The sequence below is a fragment of the Schistocerca nitens genome, chromosome 1 (genome assembly GCF_023898315.1).
Source record: "Schistocerca nitens isolate TAMUIC-IGC-003100 chromosome 1, iqSchNite1.1, whole genome shotgun sequence".
Lineage (NCBI taxonomy): Eukaryota > Metazoa > Arthropoda > Insecta > Orthoptera > Acrididae > Schistocerca > Schistocerca nitens.
In genome coordinates, this window is record NC_064614.1 from 151,836,205 (window position 1) to 151,856,686 (window position 20,482).

Here is a 20,482-nt window from a genome sequence, read left to right on the forward strand (position 1 = left end):
ATCTAAGCTGCCGACAACAGTAATATACAAAAGACTGGGAAAGAACGCTAAAGATTTGTTAAAGGTCGGTCAATTTGGCCTTAGGAAAGGTAAAGGCATCAGTGAGGCAGTTATGACTTGCACCTGATAATGGAAGCAAGACAGAGGAAAAATCAAGACACGTTCATAGGATTTGTCCACCTAGAAAAAGTGTTCCCAAAATGGTTCAAGATGTTGAAAATTATGAGAAAAATAGGAGTAAGCTATATAGGTAAGGTAATGTTTGTACAAGAACGAAGAGGGAACAGCCGGCCGGAGTGGCCGTGCGGTTCTAGGCGCTACAGTCTGGAGCTACGGTCGCAGGTTCGAATCCTGCCTCGGGCATGGATGTGTGTGATGTCCTTAGGTTAGTTAGGTTCAATTAGTTCTAAGTTCTAGGCGACTGATGACCTCAGAAGTTAAGTCGCGTAGTGCTCAGAGCCATTTGAACCCATTTGAAGAGGGAACAGTAAGAATAGAGGACCAAGAAAGAAACGTTCGGAATAAAATGGGCGTGAGTCAGAAATAACCTCTTTCGCCCCTGATATTCAATCTGTACATAGAAGAAGCAATGACGGAAGTAAAAAAAAAAAAAAAAGCTTGAAGAGTCGGATTTAAATTCAAGGTGATAGGGTATCAATGATAAAATTCGATGATGACATTGCTGGTCTGTGTGAAACTGAAGCAGAATTACAGAACGTGTTGAGTGGTAAGAAGAGTCTAATGAGTACACAATATGGACTGACAGTAAATGAAAGAAACACAAAAGTAATGAGGTGTTACAGAAATGAGCTTATTAATAAACGTAACACCAAAAGTGAGATCCACGAGATAGGTGAAGTGAAGGAATGGTGTTACCTTCGAAGCAAATTAACACATCACAGTCCAAGGGAAGTGTGATGGTATGAAACAAAGTCCTTGATCTGAGGAAGAAATTTCTGAGAATTTTCGTTTGGAGCACAGCTTTGTATGGTAGTGAATTATTGACTGTGGAACAACCAGATAGGAATGAGAATCGAAGAGTTTGAGATGTAGCGCTACGGAAGATAAAGATAAAATAAAGAATGAGGTGGTTCTCTGCATAATCGGCGAACAAATGAACAAGTGGTAAACAGTTGAAAGTAGAAGGTATAGGATGGTCAGACATGTGTTAAGATAACACGGAATAACTTCCATGGTTTCAAATGGAGTTTTAGAGGGTAAAAACTGTAGAGGAAGACGGACATTGGAACGAATCCAACAAATGATTGAGGACGTAGGTTTCAAGTGCTACTCTGAGATGAAGAGGCTGGCACATGAGAGGAATTCATGGCGGGCCGCATCAAACCAGTCAGAAGACGGATGTCCTAAAAAAAGAAAGAAAAAAGATTGTGCTGGGCTAGCGGCCATCCACATGTGACGTGTTTATTACGACCCCGGACGTCGCTGTTGCCGAACAAATAATACCATGCCACTCTCTACAATTGTCTCCATATCGCTGCAGAGGTGGGATATTAGGAGTAAGGTCTTAATGGCGAGAATAGCTGCTAATACAAGCGCAAGATGTCATGAAGTTGTTGCTGTGATCGTTAGTCCGAAGACTGATTTGATGCAGCTCTCCTTGTTACTCTATCCTATGCAAGCCTCTTCATCTGTAAATAACTACTGCAACCTATATCCTTCTGAATCTTTTTGCTGTATTCATTTCTTGTCTCCGATTTTGCTATTACATGTCTACGTTCTATATATCCTTTCTACTTCTGTCATCATCAATTATTTTGCAGACCAAATAGAAAAAAAAAACAGTCAGCTACTACTTTAAATGTCTCATTACACATTCTAATTCCGTCAGCATCACCTGATTTAATTTTACTATAATCCATTACCAAATGTCCCTTTCTTCGATGTTCATCTAACAGACTCCTTTCAAGAAGCTGTGCATGCCGTTAAGCTGCTCTTCCAAGCCTGTTGCTGTCTGTGTTGAATTATAATGTCATCGCCAAGCCTCAAAGTTTTTATTTCTTATTCCTAAACTTTAATTCCTACTCCAAATTTTTCTTTGATTTCCTTTGAAGCTTGCTTGATGTACAGATTCTATGACAGTGGGTATAGGTTACAACCCTATCTCACATCCTTGTCAACTACACGTTTGAAAGAAATGCTTCAAATGGCTCTTAGCACTATGGCACTTAACACCTGAGGTCATCAGTCCCCTAGACTTAGAACTACGTAAACGTAACTAACCTAAGGACATCACACACATCCCACATCCATGCCCGAGGCAGGATTGAACCTGCGACCGTAGCAGCCGTAGCACCTAGGACCGTTAGGCGACAGCGGCCGGCCAATGTTTGAACGAACAGACACCACACACATGTAATTCATGTGAGGATGATCATTCAATCGCTTCATTGTGGATGTACACCACACTTAACTATTCTAGGAATCACCGAAATGCCGCAAATAATGATGACAATAGGCAAGGCCAACAACATCAGTAATGGGATGATAAGTCGAGAATTTGGGTCTGACGGGAGGCGTACTTGGGTATTCCATGCAGTTACGCTGCCTGCTGTTTCTGGGTGGCGCAGTGGTCAGCGCGTCTGACTTGTACGCAGGAGACTTGGGTTCGAATCCCACTCTGACACAGATTTTCAACTTTCCCTATTGATTTCAATCAATACCCACTAGCACCTAATGTCGTTAATGCCTTTGTGTTTTGATTAATAATGGCTGTGGGGTCAAAATATGTCTATTCTTTCAGAAATGTCCAAAAGAACAGACACCACAAATACCAAATTCATTGGAGACATGACACCCTGGTTTCGGATCTGGAGTTCACTAGTGGATTTATAATCAAGTCTTTGGCTCAGAAATAGCTACATACGAGCCGATCTCAAACCGATTCAAAACACTTACTTTTTTAAAATTAAATTTCATAATGTTTGTTTTTTAGTGCCTTATAACTAGAGTTTAAAATGAATTTTATTTGGTGGAGTCAATGTGACTGTTTAAACTAGCTTAATTTTTGCAGCTAACACTATTGAGAGAGAAACATAAGCTCGTAGACAATGTACACAATACCACTCTAAGTTCCGCGAATTGAAGAGTAAAGATTTTTCCCACACCTACTGCTCATTTTGTTACGATACCTGACGAAAACAATAGAGTTCACAACGTGAAAACATCTAAGCCCCACTCTGACCCCTATAGAAAAATTCTTGAGTCTCAACTATACAGCTGTCTACCGTCCAGAACGAAGACGACCAACTTTCCTGTACTGTGTCTCCACATGAAGCCTTAGCACACTGGACTCGCATTCTGGAGGACGATGGTTCAATCCCGTCTCCAGCCATCCTGATTTAGGTTTTCCGTGACTTCCCTAAATCGTTTCAGGCAAATGCCGGGATGGTTCCTTTGAAAGGGCACGGCCGATTTCTTTCCCAATCCTTCCCTAACCCGTCTCTAATGACCTCGTTGTCGACGGGACGTTAAACACTAACCACCACCACCACATGAAGCCCTCACTGCAGCGTCTCCCAGCACAGAACTGCCTACTCCACTATCTTCCACGACCAAGGCGAAGATGACGAGTAGGAAACTCCCTGAAACGTTGCCGGAGAACGACGCCATGACTCAGCTGATAACCCGAGAAGACGTCATTCCACTCGCACTGTTCGTTCAGGGATCCAGAAAGTAGCGGATGCACTGGTCCAGGTTGATGCCGTGTATTTTTATTTACAAAAGACTGCGTTACAGATCCACACACTCGCTTAAAAGAACAAAATAAGAGAGCGTGGAATATCAGCCCCGGTTTTTGACGGACTGAAGAGTTGCTATCAAACAGAACACAATATGATGTTCTTAAGAGAGATGTCTTGGACGTAATATTAGCTTTGGGCGTACCATAAGGGAAAGTTATAGGACCGTTACTCTTCACAATATACAGGGTGGTCCACTGATCGTGACCGGGCCAAATATCTCACGAAATAAGCGTCAAACGATAAAACTACAAAGAACGAAACTTGTCTAGCTTGAAGGGGGAACCAGATGGCGCTATGGTTGGCCCGCTAGATGGCGCTGTCATAGGTCAAACGGATATCAACTGCGTTTTTTTAAATAGGAAACCCCATTTTTATTACATATTCGTGTAGTACGTAAAGAAATATGGATGTTTCAGTTGGACCACTTTTTTCGCTTTGTGATAGATGGCGCTGTAATAGTCACAAAGGTATGGCTCACAATTTTAGACGAACAGTTGGTGACAGGTAGGTTTCTTAAATTAAAATACAGAACGTAGGTACTTTTGAACATTTTATTTCGGTTGTTCCAATGTGATACATGTACCTTTGTGAACTTATCGAAGCACCATACCATGGCCCGCACGATCACAGGATCGGACGTCCCCGGATTTCTTTCTGTGGGGAAAGTTGAAAGGATATTTGCTATTGTGATCCACCGACAACGCCTGACAACATGCGTCAGCGCATTGTCAATGCATGTGCGAACATTTCGGAAGGCGAACTACTCGCTGTTGAAAGGAATATCGTTACACGTATTGCCAAATGCATTGAGGCTGACGGACATGATTTTGAGCATTTATTGCATTAATGTGGTATTTACGGGTAATTACGCTCTAACAGCATGCGTTCTCAGAAATGATAAGTTCACAAAGGTACATGTATCACATTGGAACAACCGAAATAAAACGTTCAAAAGTACTTACGTCATGTATTTTAATTTAAAAAGCCTACCTGTTACCAACTGTTCGTCTAAAATTGTGAGCCATATCTTTGTGACTATTACAGCGCCATCTATCACAAAGCGAAAAAAGTGATCCAACTAAAACATTCATATTTCTTAACGTACAACACGAATATGTAATAAAAATGGGGGTTCCTATTTTTAAAAAAACGCAGTTGATATCCGTTTGACGTATGTCAGCGCCATCTAGCGGGCCAACCATAGCGTCATCCGGTTTTCCCCTGCAAGCTAGAAAAGTTTCTTTCTTTGTAGTTTTTTCGTTTGATGCTTATTTCGGGACATGTTTGCCCCGGTTACTATCAATGGACCACTCTGTATATGAAATGTTCAGAAATTTTTCTGTTTTGTTTGCGAAGTAAATTTAAATTTACTTTTGTCACATGGTTTCCTTTTCTTAAATATTTCTTTGTGTTGGAAAATCTCTGAGCCCACCGAAAAGATTAATAAGTAAAGATATACGTTCAGTGAGCGGTTGCGAGCAATCCAAGCGAAAATGTTTTGTGGTTGCAGTGGCGGAGCAGAACCACGACAGTCGCGACTGCGTTGCAGTGGCGGTGCTCTCCCATTGCGGGAGGGACGGGCAGCTGAGCGCCAGAGACCGCGAGTACCACGTCAGCGAGCTGTGGCAGCCGTTCGCTCCCAGGCGCTGTCCGAGCCTCGACGGGAAACCCAAGCTCTTCTTCATACAGGTACGTCGCCCGAACAAGTCTAGGGCATTCTGTCTATTTCTGTTCTGGGAGACCTTTTGCTTTAGGAGTTTGAAATTACTCAGCACCATTACAGCCTGTTTCACGCTTTAAGATGTGTTGTGTTTAGTGTCTCACTGGACGGTTGGTTAGCACTGCAGGAGGGAGTACGAAAAAGAACTTGCCCCCCTTCTAACAGCCGTGTACCGCAAGTCTCTAGAGCAACGGAAGGTTCCAAATGGTTGGAAAAGAGCACACGTAGTTCCAGTTTTCAACAAGGGTCGTCGAGCAGATGCGCAAAACTATAGGTCTATATCTCCGACATCGATCTGTTGTAGAGTTTTACAACATATTTTTGCTCGCGTATCATGTCATTTCTGGAAACCTAGAATCTACTCTGTAGGAATCAGCATGGATTCCAGAAACAGCGGTCGTGTGAGACCCAACTCGCTTCATTTGTTCATGAGACCCAGAAAATATTAGATACAGACTCCCAGGTAGATGCCATTTTCCTTGACTTACGGAAGGTGTTCGATACAGTTCCGCACTGTCGCCTGATAAAGTAAGAGCCTACAGAATATCAGACCAGCTGTGTGGCTGGATTGAAGAGTTTTCTGGCAAACAGAACACAGCATGAAACTTCCTGGCAGATTAAAACTGTGTGCCCGACCGAGACTCGAACTCGGGACCTTTGCCTTTCGCGGGCAAGTGCTCTACCAACTGAGCTACCGAAGTATGACTCACGCCCGGTACTCACAGCTTTACTTCTGCCAGTACCTCGTCTCCTACCTTCCAAACTTTACAGAAGCTCTCCTGCGAACCTTGCAGAACTAGCACTCCTGAAAGAAAGGATATTGCGGAGACATGGCTTAGCCACAGCCTGGCCGCGAAAGGCAAAGGTCCCGAGTTCGAGTCTCGGTCGGGCACACAGTTTTAATCTGCCAGGAAGTTTCATATCAGCGCACACTCCGCTGCAGAGTGAAAATCTCATTCTGGAAACATCCCCCAGGCTGTGGCTAAGCCATGTCTCCGCAATACCCTTTCTTTCAGGAGTGCTAGTTCTGCAAGGTTCGCAGGAGAGCTTCTGTAAAGTTTGGAAGGTAGGAGACGAGGTACTGGCAGAAGTAAAGCTGTGAGTACCGGGCGTGAGTCGTGCTTCGGTAGCTCAGTTGGTAGAGCACTTGCCCGCGAAAGGCAAAGGTCCCGAGTTCGATTCTCGGTCGGGCACACAGTTTTAATCTGCCAGGAAGTTTCGTATCAGCGCACACTCCGCTGCAGAGTGAAAATCTCATTCTGGAAACATCCCCCAGGCTGTAGCTAAGCCATGTCTCCGCAATATCCTTTCTTTCAGGAGTGCTAGTTCTGCAAGGTTCGCAGGAGAGCTTCTGTAAAGTTTGGAAGGTAGGAGACGAGGTACTGGCAGAAGTAAAGCTGTGAGTACCGGGCGTGAGTCGTGCTTCGGTAGCTCATTTGGTAGAGCACTTGCCCGCGAAAGGCAATGGTCCCGAGTTCGAGTCTCGGTCGGGCACACAGTTTTAATCTGCCAGGAAGTTTCATATCAGCGCACACTCCACTGCAGAGTGAGAATCTCATTCTAGAACACAGCATGTTGTTCTCAATGGAGAGACGTCTACAGACGCTAAAGTAACCTCTGGCGTGCCACAGGTAAATGTTATGGGACCGTTCCTCTTCACAATATATATAAATGACCTAGTAGATAGTGTCGAAAGTTCCATGCGGTTTTTCGCGGATGATGCTGTAGTATACAGAGAAGTTGCAGCATTAGAAAATTGCAGCGAAATGCAGGAAGATCTGAAGCGGATAGGCACTTGGTGCAGGGAGTGGCAACCGACCCTTAACATAGACAAATGTAATGTATTGCGAATACATAGAAAGAAGGATCCTTTATTGTATGATTATATGATAGCAGAACAAACACAGGTAGCAGTTACTTCTGTAAAATATCTGGGAGTATGCGCACGGAACGATTTGAAGTGGAATGATCATATAAAATTAATTGTTGGTAAGGCGGGTGCCAGGTTGAGATTCATTGGGAGTGTCCTTAGAAAATGTAGTCCATCAACAAAGTAGGTGGCTTACAAAACACTCGTTCGGCCTATACTTGAGTATTGCTCATCAGTGTGGGATCCGTACCAGGTCGGGTTGACAGAGGAGATAGAGAAGATCCAAAGAAGAGCGGTGCGTTTCGTCACAGAGTAGTTTGGTAAGTGTGATAGCGTTACGGAGATGTTTAGCAAACTCAAGTGGCAGACTCTGCAAGAGAGGCGCTCTGCATTGCGGTGTAGCTTGCTCTCCAGGTTTCGAGAGGGTGCGTTTCTGGATGAGGTATCGAATATATTGCTTCTCCCTACTTATACCTCCCGAGGAGATCACGAATATAAAATTAGAGAGATTCGAATGCGCACGGAGGCTTTCCGGCAGTCGTTCTTCCCGCGAACCATACGCGACTGGAACAGGAAAGGGAGGTAATTACAGTGGCACGTAAAGTGCCCTCCGCCACACACCGTTTGGTGGCTTGCGGAGTATAAATGTAGATGTAGATTCCGACTGATGTCCGTGGATATTACTGGCGTAGGTTTTCTTGTTGTACACTGTTGGTCATTAAAAATGGAAAACAATGAAGGCGGCACGTACCAAATGTCAAACTGGCATGAAGGGCACCACACGCCTGAATTAGCTAATAATTGATTTACTGCACAGTCGAACATAGTAGGTACGTATAAAGGCGACCACATTTTTTGTATCCAAATTGATTCAGCTGATATATTCATCTCAAGAGTTTTCCTGGACCGTTTAAGAGATCACAATGCTGCTTCCACCTAAGAAATGTAAAAAAAAAAAAGTTCTCAGTAAATGACGTACAGTCTGTTTTCTTAGCTACACTCCTGGAAATTGAAATAAGAACACCGTGAATTCATTGTCCCAGGAAGGGGAAACTTTATTGACACATTCCTGGGGTCAGATACATCACATGATCACACTGACAGAACCACAGGCACATAGACACAGGCAACAGAGCATGCACAATGTCGGCACTAGTACAGTGTATATCCACCTTTCGCAGCAATGCAGGCTGCTATTCTCCCATGGAGACGATCGTAGAGATGCTGGATGTAGTCCTGTGGAACGGCTTGCCATGCCATTTCCACCTGGCGCCTCAGTTGGACCAGCGTTCGTGCTGGACGTGCAGACCGCGTGAGACGACGCTTCATCCAGTCCCAAACATGCTCAATGGGGGACAGATCCGGAGATCTTGCTGGCCAGGGTAGTTGACTTACACCTTCTAGAGCACGTTGGGTGGCACGGGATACATGCGGACGTGCATTGTCCTGTTGGAACAGCAAGTTCCCTTGCCGGTCTAGGAATGGTAGAACGATGGGTTCGATGACGGTTTGGATGTACCGTGCACTATTCAGTGTCCCCTCGACGATCACCAGTGGTGTACGGCCAGTGTAGGAGATCGCTCCCCACACCATGATGCCGGGTGTTGGCCCTGTGTGCCTCGGTCGTATGCAGTCCTGATTGTGGTGCTCACCTGCACGGCGCCAAACACGCATACGACCATCATTGGCACCAAGGCAGAAGCGACTCTCATCGCTGAAGACGACACGTCTCCATTCGTCCCTCCATTCACGCCTGTCGCGACACCGCTGGAGGCGGGCTGCACGATGTTGGGGCGTGAGCGGAAGACGGCCTAACGGTGTGCGGGACCGTAGCCCAGCTTCATGGAGACGGTTGCGAATGGTCCTCGCCGATACCCCAGGAGCAACAGTGTCCCTAATTTGCTGGGAAGTGGCGGTGCGGTCCCCTACGGCACTGCGTAGGATCCTACGGTCTTGGCGTGCATCCGTGCGTCGTTGCGGTCCGGTCCCAGGTCGACGGGCACGTGCACCTTCCGCCGACCACTGGCGACAACATCGATGTACTGTGGAGACCTCACGCCCCACGTGTTGAGCAATTCGGCGGTACGTCCACCCGGCCTCCCGCATGCCCACTATACGCCCTCGCTCAAAGTCCGTCAACTGCACATACGGTTCACGTCCACGCTGTCGCGGCATGCTACCAGTGTTAAAGACTGCGATGGAGCTCCGTATGCCACGGCAAACTTGCTGACACTGACGGCGGCGGTGCACAAATGCTGCGCAGCTAGAGCCATTCGACGGCCAACACCGCGGTTCCTGGTGTGTCCGCTGTGCCGTGCGTGTGATCATAGCTTGTACAGCCCTCTCGCAGTGTCTGGAGCAAGTATGGTGGGTCTGACACACCGGTGTCAATGTGTTCTTTTTTCCATTTCCAGGAGTGTATATTAGTTACAGAGCTATCGCCATCAATTCGATTTTTCAAATTTTCTGCTAATATTATCATAGTTATAGAAGTGACGAATTCACCAGCGTTTCATTCTACGAAATGCGTTTAGTAGTTTCGGAGATATTACAGTATTTAGAAATGTGCTTTCATCAATGAAGTAAGGATCAATCACGTAGACTTAATTAATTCCACACCAAACTCCAGTGCCTTTGATGTTCAACGTGCCTCACCCAGTGCGTATGTCTAGCAGACCAATAATGGATATTTGTTACATTCAGCTTTCCATGATTTTTAAAGGTAGTTTCATCGGTGAAGAGGATTTAATGAAGAAAGAACCTAATGTCCTGATGTGGGGTCAGGACCGAGCAACAGAATTCCACATGTCTTCCGCAATACCGCTGTTTTACCTGTCGGTGAAGTTGAAAAGCGTCAAGACATTTCGGCTGGTCACTTTTCATTCGTTTTCATAGTAAATTCCGTCCAACGCAATACTTAAGTTAGCCCGCCCGGTTAGCGGTGCGCTCTAACGCACTGCTTTCCGGACGGGAAGGCGTGCCGGTCCCCGGCACGAATCCGCCCAGCGGATTAGTGTCGAGGTCCGGTGTACCGGCCAGCCTGCGGATGGTTTTTAAGGTCGTTTTCCATCTGCCTCGGCGAATGAGGGCTGGTTCCCCTTATTCCGCCTCAGTTACACTATGTCGGCGATTCCTGCGCAAACACTGTCTCCACGTAAGCGTTCACCATAATTACTCTACCACGCAAACATTTGGTGTTACATTCGTCTGGTGTGAGAGGTTCCCGGAGACGTCCACTGGGGGCCGAACCGCACAATAACCCTGGGATCGGTGTGGGGCGGCGGTGGGGTGAGTGGACTGCTCTGGCCTGCTGTGGGGTTGTGAACCACTGAGGGCTACGGCGGGACGAAGCCTCTCCGTCGTTTCTAGGTCCCCAGTTAAACACAATACTCTAAGTCCGGGGTATTTACAAAAGATACGGGTTTCCTTTTATACATCTTTATTCTTTAATGAGTCTCTTTGTTATGCCCTATGCCCTGGGAACTTATGGGATGCTTGGATACAACTTGAAGCACTTACTGCTTTTGTTTATCATTTTTGGTAAATAATTTCTTATACTCCTCAATGAGCTTTACGCATCTTGCTGCCAAGTCATTTACAATTTCATTATTATTCATTATGTGTAGAGCATTGGTGGAATCTTCATTTTCATGCCACTGCGAAAGACCTGTCACAAGAAACTCGTCGCTCAAGACGAATCTGGTAACGATTAATCTTGTTTTATAAGAAAAAAAATGTTCAAGGCCATAATTGATGATTTCTAGGATTTGGTCGATTCCTACTTGAACCCTTTTAATATTTTCGTCTGATGTTTCCATCTCATGATTCAGTTCATTGACAATTTTTATTTTGTAATCAGGATACAAAATTAGGATCGACAAATGTAAAGACAACAGTTTCAGGAGACTGGTACCATGCGTGAAAACTATATACTGTACGCCGCATTAGTGGTGCATCATACAGAGAAATACGCTTCAACATACGCTAACATGGAGAATCCAAATTTCACAAGTTCCATTTTCTACTATTTGGTGCTAGTTCTAGTTATTTACGAAACACAAACATTTAAACATCACAAATCTCATTCTGTTCTAGTTGGTGTTACGGAACACAAGCGCTTTCAAAAATCACTGGGGAGGACCGAGGTGGATCGGTAGGGAGAGCGGCTTGGCTCGCACTGCCCTTCTCTACGTATCCTGGGCTTATTGTGCTGTCTCGTTATTCAAACAGTACGATCTGTGACATCAGACGAATTTCATTTAGGAACTTCGAGTAAACGAACTACCTACATTGGGAATTGAATGAATCTGACTTGTAGATGTAATATTTTGCCAAGTTGATGGTTTTAATTTTACAGATTAGTGGGTCCTATTATGCCCAAATTTCTCCTAGATCATTTTTACATGAAATGAACGAAACCAGAGGCGGCGGGGGTGGTAATCTTGGAAATAGTTTATGTTTATGAAGATACTCTTCTTAATGTTTCTATTGAAGGTGTTGTAAGTGGGCTGCTTAGGTTTTTATATTGGTAACGCCACGTAGCGCTCTGTATGAAAATCACTGGCTGTGCTGTGTGCAGTCTGTGGCTGGTTTGCATTGTTGTTGGCTATTGTAGTGTTGGGCAGTTGGCTGTTAACAGCGCGTAGCGTTGCGCAGTTGGAGGTGAGCCGCCAGCAGTGGTGGATGTGGGGAAGTGAGATGGCGGATCTTTGAGAGCGGATGATCTGGACGTGTGTCCATCAGAAACAGTACATTTGTAAGAATGGATGTCATGAACTGCTGTATATATTATGACTTTTGAACACTATTAAGGTAAATACATTGTTTGTTCTCTATCAAAATCTTTCTTTTGCTAAGTATGCCTATCAGTAGTTAGTGCCTTCAGTAGTTAGAATCCTTTATTTAGCTAGCAGTATTGGCGCGTGCTGTATTGCAGTAGTTCGAGTAACGAAGATTTTTGTGAGGTAAGTGATTCATGAAAGGTATAGGTTATAGTTAGTCAGGGCCATTCTTTTGTAGGGATTATTGAAAGTCAGATTGCGTTGCGCTAAAATTATTGTGTGTCAGTTTAAGCACAGTCATGTACAATTTTTCTAAGGGGACGTTTCATAGTGTCTTTCAGCGTTCATATACTTAATAATTTTTATCTTTATAACAAGACAGGCTGCTTTGTATTTGTATTTTTAATTTAGCAGACCCATATGGAGCATATGATCGTCGTCAGACATTCTGCGAAGGTATAATTTACAACGCAGGTTATAGGTTATATGCTATGGGAAATTGTCTCTCTCTGGTTTTTTTTTTTTTTTCCCACCAGTCTTTTGATGCGTGATGCGGCTCTGCCAAGAATTCCTCTCCTGTGCAAACCTCTTAGTCTCGGAGTAGCACTTGCGAACTACGCCCTCAGTTATTTACTGGATATATCCCAATCTCTGTCTTCCTCTACAGTTTTTACCATCTACAGCTCCCTCTAGTACCACGGAAGACACTCCCTCGCGTCTTAACGGATATCATTCCATCCCTTCTTCTCGTCAGTGTCTTACACACATTCCCTTCCTCGCTGGTGCTCTAGAGAACGCACTAATACCTTACCTTGTTAATCAACCTAATTTTCAACATTCTTCGGTAGCACCAAACCCAAATGCTTCGATTCTCTTCTTTTCTCGTTTTTCACTACCATACAATGCTGTGCTTCAGACGTACATTTTCAGAAATTTCTTTCTCGAATTAAGGCCAATGTTTGATACTAGGGAACTTCTCTCGGCCAGGAATGCCCTTTTTGTCAGTTACAGTCTGGTTTTTTGCCATCCGTCATGGGTTATTTTGTTGCCTAGGTAGCAGAATTTCTTAACTTCATCTACTTCGTAATCACCAAATATGATGTTAAGTTTCTCGCTGTTTTCATTTCTGCTGCTTCTCATTATTTTCGCCCTTCTTCGATTTACTCTGAATCCACATTCTCTTCTCGTAAGACTGTTCATTCCATTCAAGAGGTCCTGTAATTCTTCTTCACTTTCACTGAGAGCAGCATTGTCATCCGCAAATCTTAACATTTATTCACTTCCACATTGAATTTTAATCCCACCTTTAAACCTTTCGTTTATTTCCGTCATTGCATCTTCGATGTCTAGCTTGAATACTAGGGGCGAATGACTACATCCCTGTTTCACACTCTAATTAATCTGAGCACTTCGTTTTTGGTCATCCACTCTTGTTGTTCTCTCTTGGTTCTTGTACATAATGTATATTACGTGTCTTTCTCTATCAGTTACTCCTATTTTTTTTCAGGATATCGAACATCTTGCACCGTGTTACATTCTCGAGCGCTTTCCTCCAGGTCAACAAATCCTATGACGCGTCTTGATTTTTCTTCAGTCTTGTTTACATTATCAACCGCAACGTCAGAACTGCCTCCATGGTGCCTTTATCTTTCCTAAAGCCAAACTGATCGTAATCTATCAGATTATCAATTTTCTTTTCCGTTCTCATGTATATTTTTCTTGTCAGCACCTTGGATGCATGTGCTGTTAAGCTGATTGTACGATAATTCCTGGCTCTTGCAATCTCGGAATTGTGTGGACGATGTTTTCCCGAAAGGCTGATGGTATATCGTCAGTCTCATACATTCTACACATCAAGATGAATTAATTGTTTTGTTGCCACTTCCCCAATGTTTTAAAAATTCCTATGGAATGTTATCTTCCCCTTTTCCCTTTCTATTTTAAGTCTTCCGATGTTCATCTAAGTTCTGAGTCTAATACTGGATCCCCCATCTCTTCTCTATCGACTCCTGTTTCATCTTGTATGACGTCATCAGATAAGTCCTCCCTCGCCTACAGGCCCTCACTGTACTCTTTCCACCTAATCGCTCTCTCCTCTGCATTGCACTCTTGATGTTACCATCCTTGCTTTTAGTTTCAGCATAGGTTGTTTTGACTTTTCTATATGCTGCACCAGTCTTTGCGACAATCATTTCCTTTTTCGATTTATCACATTTTTCATGCAACTATTTCGACCTAGCTTCCCTTCACTTCCTATTTAATTCATTGCTAAGTGACTTGTATTTCTGTATTCCTAAATTTCCCTGAACATTTTGTACTTACCTCTTTCGTTGATCAACTGAAGTATTTCTTCTATAACCCATTGTTTCTTCATAATTACCCTCCTCTTACCTAAGTTTTTCTCTCCACCTTCTGTGATTACCCTTTCTAGAGATGTCCATTCTTCTTCAACTAAACTGCCTACTGAACAATTCCAAATCGCAGTATCCACAGCCTCAAAGAACGTCAAGCGTATTGGTTCATTCCATAATACATCCATATCCCACTTCTTTGCGCACTGATTGTTCCTGACAAGTCCATTAAATTTCATCCTACTCTTCATCGTAACTAACTTGTGATCTGAGTCTGTATCTGCTCCTGGGTAAGCCTTACAATCCAATATCTGATTTCGAAATCTCTGCCTGACCATGACATATTCTGACTGAAATCTTCCTGTACCTCCCGGTCTTTTCGAAGTATACCTCCTTCTCTTGCGATTCGTGAACAGATTATTCGCCATTAGCATCTAAAATTTATCGCAGAAATGAATTATCCTTTCTCCTTCTCATTCATACTAAAAAACCGGTATTCTCCCGTAACCCTTTCGGGTATTCCGTCTCCTACAACCGCATTTCAGCCACCCATAACTATTAGATTTTCATCTCCCTATATGCACTGAATTACCCGTTTAGTACCCTCAAAAAAATTTTCCATTCCTTCATCTTCAGTTTACTACGTCGGCATGCATCTCTATCGTTTTCGGTAATGGTTTGCTGTCGATTCTGATAAGAATAACTCTATCATGAACTATGCAAACTCACTCTCTGCCCTACCTTCCTATTCATGACACACTCCTGCTCCCGTTATACAATACTGATATTGCTGTATAGTCATCGGAACAGAAATCCTTGTACTTCTTCCATTTCACTTCATTGACTCCCACTATAAATAAAAAGAGCCTTAGAATTTCCCTTTTCAGATATTCTAGCTTCCCTACCACGTTCAAACTTCGGACATTCCACGCGCCGGCTAGTGGAACATTACCCTTTCCTTGGTTATTCAGTCTTCTTTTCATGGTCAACTCCCCCTTGGCAGACCCCTCCTAGAGATCCGAATGTGGGACTAATCCGGAATCTTTTGACAATGGAGAGAACACCATGACACATTTTTTTTTTCAGTTACAGGCGACATGTCATGTGGATACACGTTATGTGTCTTTAACGCAGCTGTTTTCATCGCCTTATGCATCCTCATGCCCTTGATCGTTGCTGATTCTTCCGCCTTTTAGAGGCAGTTTCCCACGCCAAGCAAAGAGAGAGCCCTGCACCTCTATCCGCTCATCCGCCCTCTGTGACACGGCTGTTGGAAGAAAGAGGGTGACTTCTCATACCAGAAGTCTGTGGCCGCCGTTGCTGATGGCCATTAAAATTGCTACACCAAGAAGAAATGCAGATGATAAACGGATATTCACTAGACAAATATATCATACTAGAACTGACATGTGATTACATTTTCACGCAATTTGGGTTCGTAGATCCTGAGAAATCAGTATCCAGAACAACCACCTCTGGCTGTAATAACGGCCTTGATACGCCTGGGCATTGAGTCAAACAGGGCTTAGATGGCGTGTACAGGTACAGCTGACCATGCAGCTTCAACACGATACCACACTTCATCAACAGTAGTGACTGGCGTGTTGTGACGAGCCAGTTGCTCGGTCACCATTGAACAGACGTTTTCAGTTGGTGATAGATCTGGAGAATGTGGTGGTCAGAGCAGCAGTCGAACATTTTCTGTAGCCAGAAAGGCCCGTACAGGACCTGCAACATGCGGTCGTACATTATCCTACTGAAATGTAGGGTTTCGCAGCGATCGAATGAAGGGTAGAGCTACGGGTCGTAACACATCTGAAATGTAACGTCCACTGTTCAAAGTGCCGTCGATGCGAACAAGACGTGACCTAGACGTGTAACCAATGGCACCACATACCATCACGCCGGGTGATACGCCAATATGGCGATGACGAATACACGATTCCAATGTGCGTTCACCGCGATGTCGCCAAACACGGATGCGACCATCATGATGCTGTAAAGAGAACCTGGATTCATCCGAAAAAATGACGTTTTGCCATTCGTGTACCCAGGTTCGTCGTTGAGTACACCATCGCACGCGCTCCTGTCCGTGATGCAGCGTCAAGGGTTCAAAATGGCTCTGAGCACTATGGGACTTAACTTCTGAGGTCATCAGTCCCCTAGAACTTAGAACTACTTAAACCTAACTAACCGAAGGACATCACACACATCCATGCCCGAGGCAGGATTCGAACCTGCGACCGTAGCGGTCGCGTGGTTCCGGACTGTAGCAGCGTCAAGGGTAACCGCAGCCAGGGTCTCCGAGCTGATAGTCCATGTTGCTGCAAACGTCGTCGCACTGTTCGTGCAAATGGTTGTTGTCTTGCAAACGTCCCTATCTATTGACTCAGGGATCGAGACGTGGCTGCGCGATCCGTTACAGCCATGCGGATACGATGCCTGTCATCTCGACTGCTAGTGATACGAGGCCTTTGGGATCCAGCACGGCGTTCCGTATTTCCCTTCTGAACCCACCGATTCCATATTCTGCTAACAGTCGTTGGTCGGCACTGGTGCGATAGGATAAACCGCAATCGCGATAGGCTACAGTCCGACCTTTATCGAAGTCGGAAACGTGATGGTACGCATTTCTCCTCCTTACACGAGGCATCACAACAACGTTTCACCAGTCAACGCTGGTCAACTGCTGTTTGTGTATGAGAAATCGGTTGGAAACTTTCCTGATGTCAGCACGTTGTAGGTGTCGTCACCGGCGCCAGCCTTGTGTGAATGCTCTGAAAAGCTAATCATTTGCATATCACAGCATCTTCTTCCTGTCGGTTAAATTTCGCGTATGTAGCACGTCATCTTCTTGGTGCAGCAATTTTAATGGCCAGTAGTGTAAGTGTGATTTCTATCACATTCTTATTTTAGTGTAATTCAAGCTAATCGTGATTCAGAATACTAGTGATACATTTTCTTTGTCAAAGATCTGGAGTTTACAAATTGAAATGTAAAGACATGGCTCGAATAGGGTGAAATCTTAAACCGAAAATCCGAGACTTCATGAAAAACAAAAAGTAAACACTTAAGAGAGTAAAATGACGAAAAAATAGCAAATTGCATGTAAATTCTATCCATAACTGATAAATGCAAATATCTCAACACTCTTGATAAACCAACAAATTCTTAATCACATAAACGATTTGAGTGGTATTCTAATGGAACAACTCGACCTGTTAAAAAAATATTTGATCAAAACTTTTATGACTATTCTCGTCGAAAGATGAAGCTACTTTTTAAACCAAACATAACGTATTTTGTACTGTTTATACTTTTTACTTTTATATTAACTACATTTTGTTTATTTATTAGCAATAGGAGAAATAAAAAAGGTATCGCACATATTAACTAAACAAAAGAAAGCAGTCATCAAAACAATGCACAAGAACCGGTACCTTTCACACCTTTGAAAACCAAATGTGTCACTGATTTAACAAAGCACGATTAGCCTCATTTATACTGATTTGAGAATGTGATAAAATCACATAAAATCAACAGAAGGTCTTAACATAACTTCTCTGATGGTCTGAAAATCATATACATCTAAGTAGTAAACACTCTAATAGAAATTCATAAAATTAAACACAAATACTAACTCCTAGAGATTATTGCCTATAACACGTATTACGTATTATATTCTGTGTATCTTCTATAGAGCCACTCATTATGTATGCGTGGTCGATAGAATTTCGATAAATCAAAAATATAAAAGAGCTAGTAGCCTTGTCTTCATATGGAAATATACATATCATTTCTTCTCTTAGCGGTTATTTTAGACACGTGCCACCCACATGATAATACCATGGAATGATGTTGGGGCTGAGAAATGGTTATGTAAAATGATATGGATCTACTTGTAGAGACATTTGTAAGAACTACAACTCATGATATGTAAACAGAAGCAGACTGTGATGAGAATGCAAGGCTTATACCACTTGGTCATACACCCAGTTAGCAGAGGGTCGTTCCTCTGCAAGTACATCTGCAGGCAACTGAAATCATTATTTCTTTGATTTAATGAAGTCTTACAGTGTGGGACTGATGAGTATAAATAATTTTTTTAAGCTGTAGCAAGATAACTCAAACACTTTCCCGGCTACTTTTGAGTGGTCCGCAGCTATGGTGGTGTAAAAGAAGGTGTGTGTGCAAGTGTGCAATATGCTTTCTGCATATGATTCTTGGTACCCTGGTGAGCGACACAGCAGACCACTGTTTGTGCTTCCGAGTCTCTATAAAAAAACTTGGTTGCTGTCGTCTGTTGACATAACACATGTGGCATTTACTTTATGTCACTCATACACAATGGCCTACACTAACGTGAAAATGAATGATAAATATTATACACACACCCCAAAGGGCATGCTGCAGTCAGACACTGCTGAATGACGCTGTTTGGTGGTGGATTGCATGGTACACTGCCCTTTATTGGTGTGCCCTGCTTCACTATCCGGTTTCTCACCTGCACATCGTTCTAATTTGCCTAAGCTCTTCAAAATTGGTGGGTCGCAGAGAGTAGCCTTTCCTTGATTGAATAGGGAAAGTAACAAAACGAGCAACAGTGCACATTTTTTTCTTATAATTTCCGGGTATGCAGCCGCATCCCGTCGACATTCTGCCACGATATTTCGGCCCACAGACGCCCGGCCATCATCAGATGAGTACACAACTATTAAGGAGCCCAGATGCAGTCGCGGTATTTATTCCGAATCTCACGCATGCGAAATGTACTGGCATCCTACAGCGCATGCGTCAGGTGTTGACATGCGCGGCATAGCCGAGTTGTACGTGCTGCCCTCGGTGGTGAAAGTAAAAGATCATCTAGTCATTGAGTATCGAATGACGCCGTCGATTACGCTGTGGTTGTATAATTTTAATAACAGGATTCCAATTTTTATCCAGCTGAAAGCCGTTGTCACGATTTATAAGATTTTCGGCAAGACGTATTTCCACTGATTCTTTGATTACAGAATCCCATAATCCGGAAACCGGGGCTGAAATTTTTGTTCCATTGCATTCCATTGAATGTCCCAAAGAAATGCAGTGCTCTGCTACTGTCGATTTTGACGGTTGCCGCAGACGGGTGTCTCTTTCATGCTCTGTACATCGTTCATGGACAGTTCTTGTCGTCTGGCCAATATATGCAGAGCCACAACTGCGTTCCTTCCATACGCCGGGAATGTGTCGTCGAAAATAGGCAGATTACTGAAGAAAAATAAAATGAAGGTTATCTTCCGTCCACCAACAAAGAACCGGGCCCTGGTTGGATCCGTTAAAGACGATTTATAACTGAAGAAAGCAGGCGTCCACAAAATTCCCTGTGATAAATGTGAATAAGCCAGCACACAAACCTTCACATTAAAGGCAGTCCCCCCCCCCCCCCAAAAAAAAAATAAAAAAAAATTTAAAAAAATCTTTAGCTCGATTAGGGAGTGACACGTGGTAAAGGGGTCCAAATCACAATAGACGCAATAGTTACTGGTGGTCTACAGGGGCCTAGCAGATCAGCCCCAAAACTTCAATTACAAGCCACCACCTCCCTGAGTTACTCAAAACCAGAAGATGTAGCAAGGGCGGTGCGTGCACAGCCTCCGAACCACAGAGACTCGCGACACCGACCCTAAATCACCCAATCGAGGTGTGAATGAAAACGGCCCGACCAAGAAGCAATTACCACCTTCCCGTGGACAGGCAAACGAAAACTGTGGTGGGACGACCCCAACAAACCACTGGTGAAGAAACTCATACACTTCACTACACACACACACACACACACACACACACACACACACACACACATATATATATATATATATATATATATATATATATATATATATATATATATAGTTATTACAAAAGATTGAAGCGATTTCACAGCTCTACAATAACTTTATTATTTGAGATATTTTCACAATGCTTTGCACACACATACAAAAACTCAAAAAGTTTTTTTA

General features: G+C 43.7%; 1 protein-coding gene across 1 annotated transcript in view; it reads left to right on the forward strand.

Moving 5' to 3' along the window:
- Positions 1-20,482, forward strand: part of LOC126243748 (caspase-1-like) — a 140,984-nt gene that overhangs the window by 74,401 nt on the left and 46,101 nt on the right. Inside the window, exon 4 of the mRNA XM_049948185.1 lies at positions 5,272-5,450. Coding sequence (XP_049804142.1) covers positions 5,272-5,450 — 179 coding nt within the window. The remainder of the gene's footprint in view (positions 1-5,271; positions 5,451-20,482) is intronic.